Source organism: Archocentrus centrarchus, chromosome 18, assembly GCF_007364275.1.
Source record: "Archocentrus centrarchus isolate MPI-CPG fArcCen1 chromosome 18, fArcCen1, whole genome shotgun sequence".
NCBI lineage: Eukaryota > Metazoa > Chordata > Actinopteri > Cichliformes > Cichlidae > Archocentrus > Archocentrus centrarchus.
Window position 1 is genome coordinate 20225737 of NC_044363.1, and position 8914 is coordinate 20234650.

An 8914-nucleotide genomic window follows, 5' to 3' on the forward strand; every position below is an offset into this window, starting at 1 on the left:
GGGCTCTTCAACTCCAGGCCTCGAGGTCCGGTGTCCCTGATCCAAAACACCTGAATCAAATGGCTGAATTACCTCCTCAGTATGCAGTCAAGTTCTCCAGAGTCCTGTTAATGACTTCTATATTTGACTCAGGTGTGTTGAAGCAGAGACACATCTAAACCCTGCAGGACACCGGACCTCAAGGCCTGGAGTTGAAGAGACCTGCTTTACATTTTAAGACTCACCTCACGTGTACCTATGAAGAGTTCCTGCTTAGATTTCAGCAATGATTACTTAAAATGCAGATTCCTGTGACTGCTGCAGGTTCCTCACTAACAGAGACCAGTTTCACATTAACTGATTGTTTTTAAATTGTTATCTGGTGGATAAATGCTGGTTATTGATATTATAAGAGAGGTTGCACTTTAAGTCATCTCTCTCCCTTTTTATTGTCAGAAACAGAAAAAAAAAAGTTCCTCAAAAGAATATCCATCAGAAAGAGAAACACAGTAATTAAAAACAAGGTTAAATTGCTTTTCTAATGTAGATCTTTGGGAAGAGCTTGTAGCCTAAAATGTTTTAAATCAGAACAGTAAAAGAAGCTGTGAAATAATGAATAGAACCTCCACTGCCCGGTAAAGCAGTGTGGGTAGAACAAACCTCTTCATGTGCAGCTCCGATGCACAATGAAGCTTAAAGGGAAATCTTACCTTACAAAAGTTATGAAAACAAATGCACAGAGTTAAAATTTGACCACAGTTGTCAAAGGAATGGGGAAAAGATGAAGCAGCTCCTCAGGAAAGAACATTTTCCAGCTTTTTTTGCTCTAGGGTTGTTTTGCAGTCCGTAACAGTAAAACTGAGTTTGGGATGACGTCTACAACCGAACACTGACCCAAAGTCGATATCAAACTTCACTATGAACTACTCAAAGACATAAAGTGACAGAACTGAAATCTGTGGGAGGATCTTAAACTTCCTGGGCTTTCTTTAACTGGTCAAACTGTGTAACTGATCCATGCCTCACATCACACTAAAGCCATTCATTACCTGCACAAATATAAAGAACAAATATGAGCAACCTAGTGTGATTTGGAGATCACATTTTTATGGCTTTCATAGTGAAACAACATAATCTCAAAATTCAAGGTCATATTTCTGGCCACTGGGCAGTTATTTCGGTTCTGTTCTCTTCAACAGACTCCTTAATCTTGTATGAGTTTTCCCTTCACACATTTTTCTGTCTGTAGTTTAGTTTCCATGTTTGCTGGCATGGGTGTCACATCCCTTCTCCCGGCTCTGCTCATGTTGCATTAGGCGGTCAGCCTGCCACACTCTTTCTCCACACCTACAGCAGCTCCATCTCCCTCAACCTCCCTTCACTGGGCTGTCAGCAGATTTCCACTCCCTTTCTTTTCCCTCTCCTTCATCCGTCCTTTCATTTTTCCAGGATTATCATCACTCGGTTTGTATGGATCTCACTTGTTATTCTTGGCAGCAAATACTGAAACTGCCCTTGGTACACACCAGGGAATGCCCCAAGATTTCTAAAATCTATGTCTTTACTTTCAGTTTGTCTCCAACAGTTTGATTTTAGACTACAGATTAAGAGTTGAGATTATTATCTATATTCATGTTTTATCAGTGTTACTGCTGCTGAAAGTCCAGGTTACTTCCCCTATTTTATGATTTATGGGTTTAATTACAATACTTTTGGAACATTGCAGCATGTAGTCAAAGTTGAGGAAAGTACCTGACCTACTGACTCGTGGTTGACCTGGATTTATAATCTTATTTGGGGAGTTTTGGGGAATTCTTGTGTTACTTTTGCCATTGCACTGTTCTGTGTTTACATCCAAATGGATATTAAAATATTTAATGTTAATATGTTTTTTACAACAGGATTGAATTCAATCATGGCCATTATTTGGCACAACAAACAGGATGTGGAGCAGCAAAAAAAAAATATCAAAACAAACCTTGTTGTGGTGACATACCAAACTCCAGTGTGGCCATATTAGGTACTTTCCTGTTTTATGTCAGTGACAATGTTGGAAGTCATGTGTAGATAAGAATTTTTACACTTAATTGTTGGGAATATCATGAGCCTTCTTTACATGTTTCAGCTTTATTTGAACATTTTCAAATAAAAATATTCAAATAAAATTAAGTAGTCAATAAAACAACATGAATGATGCAACAGAAGTTACACATAGATAGTCAAATAATAATGGCACACACTAGCCAGGTATTGCTTCCTGCTTCTCTCCATGCGCTTCTCTGACTGCTTGCCAAAACCTACTGATCCCACAGTGTGAAAACAGTATTATGTAATGAGACATCATCTAAAATAATAGTGAAACTGCATTAAACACCCCCTGGCACGCCAAACACTTTTGTCATGTTTACTTGACAACCTTGAAATGACCGGACTTTTCCTACATTTATTGTTGCATGATTCTGATATTTCTAATATTTCTAATGCTTTTATATATGTGTGTGTGTGTGTGTGTGTGTGTGTGTGTGTGTGTGTGTGTGTGTGTGTGTGTGTGTGTGTGTGTGTGTGTGTGTGTGTGTGTGTGTGTGTGTGTGTGTGTCTCTGTGTGACAACTCAAGTAGCCATAAGAAACCTATTTGTGGTGCTTCGAGTTTGTTGGTGACTTTTGAGCTTTTGGTGTTAATGAAGCTTGAACCACTGTGACTCACAACCCTTTATAAACCTGAATGAAATGTACCTGCAGGGGGTTCATCATAGTCAGCACAGGTTGATACATGGGTTCAAATTCAAATAAAAGCCTATTAACGCATAAAAAAATTAAACACAAATCTTTCTTTCTTTCATTCTTGGCCTATACCTACTACCCAGGCTTTATTTCCAGATAAACTATTTTTGTCTGGACAAAACAAACGAAAAAAACAAAGACAAATGCTTTCACTTTGTATTTTAAAACCGTAATAGTTGATGATGAGCATATAATGACTAACCTGTCTCTGAGCTGGAGTTTTAGGCGTTTTAGTTTTTATGACCTTTAGATGGACAACCTGTAAGCATCATAGCTTCATTTTGTACACAAAGTAAAGGCGATGTGTAATTATCTATTCTCTGTTGTCTCACCTGAAGGTCGGTTGGAGTCAATTAACATGAACTCCAAACATCAGCCAGTGCAAGAAGTGACAGTGGCTCAGGTTTTACAAAAAAAGGGATAAATATGTAACAATAAAGAAGCAGCAGACAATGACAGGTTATCATAAATTTACTAAATGCTGAGAACGTGTACACACCATTTCAAATGTGTCTTCATTATGATTCAGCTGTAATCCAGCTGTAAAGATCACATTAGGTAGCAAATTTCTCACCAACACAACACAAAACGGTTTATTTATGATGATATCAGGACAGAGAATGATAATATCAGCATGGCGTGTTATCACAGCTCAGCCTCGTGGTGTTCCCATTATTTCTTCTTCCAAACAGGTATAGAGGTCTGTCTGGGGGCCACACCACTGGAGCAACATTCTCCAGCATACATGCTCGTCAGGCACACAAAACAAAACTCCACCTTACATCGAGGACAAACGACACATTTACACATCTTCGTGGTGTGTTCCAACAGTAAGCCACAGGTGGGACAGGCACGGACGGAGGGGCACACATCGAATTCGTCCACAGTGATCTCTGGGCAGGTTTCTAGAGTTTTTACTGAGTGGTTGCAGCAGCCATCATTGTCACAGCGGTCTTTGCGAGGTCGTGCACCCTTCCACTCCCTCAAACACTGCCAGCAGAATTCATAGGGCCGTCCTTTCTGTGCTGTGCACACTTTGCAGAGGACATTCAAATCTGATCCATTCTCTCCCTCCACAAAGGATCTGCACCCAGGACACTACATGGACACAGAAGAGAGACACCCTTCAATGCACAGTTTTATAAGAAATAATGAATTTCTATTTAGATTAATTTGCTGATATACTTACTGATTTGATAGTAAGCGTCTGCCTGGCAGCATTGAAAGCCAAAGTGTTTTCAAAATTGTTCACTTCTTGATGGGTCAGAAGAGCCATTTTACGAACCTCTTTAAAAGGCCACTCAGCATCACAAACACCACAAGTAAACCTGCTTTCACCCTTCATTAAAATAAGAAAAGAGAAATTATTCATTTGACTCACGGGTTGGAAACAAATACCTCGTGTTATTTATTGATGACTTTTATTTTATTAAAATTTGTTTTATTTTATTTTAATGAAGTCAGCCCATCATGACCTACCTGCTCCAACAACCTGAGACACCAGTTGGTGAGAGAGGTTGGAGTCACAGCATGACCGCAGGACATCAGAGCTCTTGGAGATTTGAAGCCTTCATACAAAACTGGCAATAAAAACACACACGCAAAAAAACACATGTAAAACAAGAATAAATGCTAATATGTTTTCTGATGTTAGCTGATGTGAACACGCTGATTTTTGAGTTTTGTTATTATTATTTTTTATTTTATTGTTATTAAAAAGTATTATAGTATTTATCTACATTAGTGCATTTTATATGTAATTTTGAAAAGTGGACAACTGATACTCACAATCAAGATCATCGTCTCTGTCCACAAATTTAAATCTTTTGTCTTGTGGTTTGTAACATTTCTCCTGTTTGGTGGTCGTATTTGAAGCCTTCACACTGCAAAACAAGAGAGAGATCTGTAACATCACCTCCATATTAAGTCAGGTTGCACATCATGACTCTGCCAGTTCCTCATAGCCTAATGTGTCACTGACAATTATATCACAAACTTTAATGCTCACACACATTTAAAACTTATAAATCAAATATTGTATATACACACACACACACACACACACCTACACACACACACACACACACAGACACACACACACACACACACACACACAGAGTTTTGCTGTCCTCCTTTAACTGTATAGAAACATATAGATTGGGGTGGAGCAGCTCACCTACTAGTCAGAAGGTTGGTGGTTGGATTCCTGGCTGGTCCAGTCTGGACACTAAAGCATCCTTGGGCAGGATACTGAACTCCAAGCTGCTCTCTGATGTGTTAATCAGAGTGTGAATGTTAGACAGAAAAGCACTCGCACATAGAAAAAACTGCTTGTGTGAATGAAATATGTTGTATAAAGTGCTTTGAGTGCTCTAGTAGAAACACACTATATAAGAACCAGTTCATTTACCAGATACTTCCTAATGCTGAGTATGCAAACAGAAAAAAAACATGTTTCAATAATGATCAAAATCATGCTGAGGCGAGACAAAAATTTGGTTGTACAGATGCATTTTTATGTCTTGAGATAGCTCTGCGGATCTGGAGACCCATTTCAGCACCAACTCCAATCATATGAATATGTTGTAAGCACTGAAACTGCACTTTGCTTTCAGTATTCCCATATTTGGACCGTGTACACACTTCCAGTTTATCAAAACTTACCTGAAATCCAAGAGGGCAGCATTTTAAAGTTATAGCATTGTCTTCATTTTCTCCCTCTCTGTGCTCAGAGGTGGTGAAACAGGTCGTTTACCAGATAGAAGAGCAGCACTGGTTATTTCTAAATCTAGCTAGCTAGTGTGTGTTTGCGTGTGTGTGTGTGCATGTGCATGTGTCAGAGAGAGAGAGAGATCTGTAACATCACCTCCATATTAAGTGAGGTTGCACATCATGACTCTGCCAGTTCCCCATAGCTTAATGTGTCACTGACAATTATATCACAAACTTTGATGCTCACATTCATTAAAACTTATAAATCAAACATTGTATACACACAGTTTTGAGGTCCACTTTTAACTGTATAGAAACATATAGATTGGGGTGGAGCAGCTCACCTACTAGTCAGAAGGTTGGTGGTTGGATTCCTGGCTGGTCCAGTCTGGACACTAAAGCATCCTTGGGCAGGATACTGAACTCCAAGCTGCTCTCTGCTGTGTTAATCAGAGTGTGAATGTTAGACAGAAAAGCACTCGCACATAGAAAAAACTGCTTGTGTGAATGAAATATGTTGTATAAAGTGCTTTAAGTGCTCTAGTAGAAATGTATTATATAAGAACCAGTTCATTTACCAGATACTTCCTAATGCTGAGTATGCAAACAGAAAAAACATGTTTCAAAAATCAACCTTTGACTGAGGCATGAACATGTGCTGGAATAGAGAAAAAAAAATCACACTGCAAAATAACAACAAACAAATCAGAAAGATCACTTTCGGTTTCATTTCCATCCATCCATCCATTCTCTTCCGCTTATCCGGAGCCGGGTCGCGGGGGCAGGAGCCTAAGCAGAGAAGCCCAGGCTTCCCTCTCCCCAGCCACCTTCTCCAGCTCATCTGGAGGGACCCCAAGGCGTTCCCAGGCCAGCTGAGAGATTTAATCTCCCCAGCGTGTCCTGGGTCTACCACGGGGCCTCCTCCCGGTGGGACACGCCCGGAACACCTCACCCAAGAGGCAGCCAGGAGGCATCCTAATCAGATGCCTGAGCCACCTCAACTGGCTCCTTTCAATGTGGAGGCGCAGCGGCTCTACTCTGAGCCCCTCCCAGATGGCTGCACTCCTCACCTTATCTCTAAGGGAGAGGCCAGCCACCCTTCGAAGGAAGCTCATTTTTGCCGCTTGTATTCGCGATCTTATTCTTTCAGTCACTACCCAAAGCTCGTGACCATAGGTGAGGGTAGGAACGTAGATCGACCGGTAAATCGAGAGCTTCGCTTTTACACTAAGCTCCCTCTTCACCACGACAGACCGGTGCAGCGTCCGCATCACTGCAGAAGCAGCCCCGATCCGTCTGTCGATCTCCCGCTCCCTTCTCCCATCACTCGTGAACAAGACCCCGAGATACTTGAACTCCTCCACTTGGGGCAAGAACTCGTTCCTGAGCTGGAGATGGCACTTCACCCTTTTCCAGCTGAGGACAACGGCCTCAGACTTAGAGGTGCTGATTCTCATGCCGGCCGCTTCACACTCGGCTGCAAACCATTCCACTGTGAGCTGGAGGCCACCCCCTGATGAAGCCAGCAGGACCACATCATCTGCAAAGAGCAGAGATGAGACTCTGAGGCCACCAAGGAAGAAGCCTTCCGCCACCTGGCTACACCTAGAAATTCTGTCCATAAAAATTATGAACAGAATCGGTGACAAAGGGCAGCCCTGACAGAGTCCAACACCCACAGGAAACAAATCCGACTTATTACCGGCTATACGGACCAAGCTCTCACTGTGGTTGTACAGAGATTGAATGGCCCACAACAACAGGCCAGACACCCCATACTCCCGCAGGACCTCCCAAAGGATACCCCGGGGGGTTTCATTTCAAAGAGCAAAAATACTCAGTCAAATCCTCTGTGTGTGTGTGTGTGTGTGTGTGTGCACGCGCGGGTGCGTGCATGTGTGTGTGTCAGAGAGAGAGAGATCTGTAACATCACCTCCATATTAAGTGAGGTTGCACTTCATGACTCTGCCAGTTCCCCATAGCTTATTGTGTCACTGACAATTATATCACACACTCTGATGTTTATATACATTAAAACTTATAAATCAAACATCGTACACACACACACACACACACACACAGTTTTGAGGTCCTCCTTTAACTGTATAGAAACATATAGATTGGGGTGGAGCAGCTCACCTACTAGTCAGAAGGTTGGTGGTTGGATTCCTGGCTGGTCCAGTCTGGACACTAAAGCATCCTTGGGCAGGATACTGAACTCCAAGCTGCTCTCTGCTGTGTTAATCAGAGTGTGAATGTTAGATTCCCATATTTGGACCGTGTACACACTTCCAGTTTATCAAAACTTACCTGAAATCCAAGAGGGCAGCATTTTAAAGTTATAGCATTGTCTTCATTTTCTCCCTCTCTGTGCTCAGAGGTGGTGAAACAGGTCGTTTACCAGATAGAAGAGCAGCACTGGTTATTTCTAAATCTAGCTAGCTAGTGTGTGTTTGCGTGTGTATGTGTGCATGTGCATGTGTCAGAGAGAGAGAGATCTGTAACATCACCTCCATATTAAGTGAGGTTGCACATCATGACTCTGCCAGTTCCCCATAGCTTAATGTGTCACTGACAATTATATCACAAACTTTGATGCTCACATACATTAAAACTTATAAATCAAACATTGTATACACACAGTTTTGAGGTCCACTTTTAACTGTATAGAAACATATAGATTGGGGTGGAGCAGCTCACCTACTAGTCAGAAGGTTGGTGGTTGGATTCCTGGCTGGTCCAGTCTGGACACTAAAGCATCCTTGGGCAGGATACTGAACTCCAAGCTGCTCTCTGCTGTGTTAATCAGAGTGTGAATGTTAGACAGAAAAGCACTCGCACATAGAAAAAACTGCTTGTGTGAATGAAATATGTTGTATAAAGTGCTTTAAGTGCTCTAGTAGAAACGTATTATATAAGAACCAGTTCATTTACCAGATACTTCTTAATGCTGAGTATGCAAACAGAAAAAAAACATGTTTCAAAAATCAACCTTTGACTGAGGCATGAACATGTGCTAGAATAGAGAAAAAAAAATCACACTGCAAAATAACAACAAACAAATCAGAAAGATCACTTTCGGTTTCATTTCCATCCATCCATCCATTCTCTTCCGCTTATCCGGAGCCGGGTCGCGGGGGCAGGAGCCTAAGCAGAGAAGCCCAGGCTTCCCTCTCCCCAGCCACCTTCTCCAGCTCATCTGGAGGGACCCCAAGGCGTTCCCAGGCCAGCTGAGAGATTTAATCTCCCCAGCGTGTCCTGGGTCTACCACGGGGCCTCCTCCCGGTGGGACACGCCCGGAACACCTCACCCAAGAGGCAGCCAGGAGGCATCCTAATCAGATGCCTGAGCCACCTCAACTGGCTCCTTTCAATGTGGAGGCGCAGCGGCTCTACTCTGAGCCCCTCCCGGATGGCTGCACTCCTCACCTTATCTCTAAGG

General features: G+C 42.1%; 1 protein-coding gene across 1 annotated transcript; it reads right to left on the minus strand.

Moving 5' to 3' along the window:
- Positions 1-3264: 3264 nt before the first annotated feature.
- On the minus strand, positions 3265-7412 carry LOC115797077 (uncharacterized). Its single transcript, XM_030753553.1, has 7 exons — positions 7407-7412; positions 5818-5891; positions 4938-5030; positions 4550-4644; positions 4241-4341; positions 3951-4100; positions 3265-3859 (listed from the first exon to the last, which is right to left on the minus strand). The coding sequence occupies exons 1-7, from the start codon at positions 7410-7412 to the stop codon at positions 3434-3436; spliced, it is 945 nt and encodes a 314-aa protein (XP_030609413.1). The 3' UTR covers positions 3265-3433.
- Positions 7413-8914: the final 1502 nt, after the last annotated feature.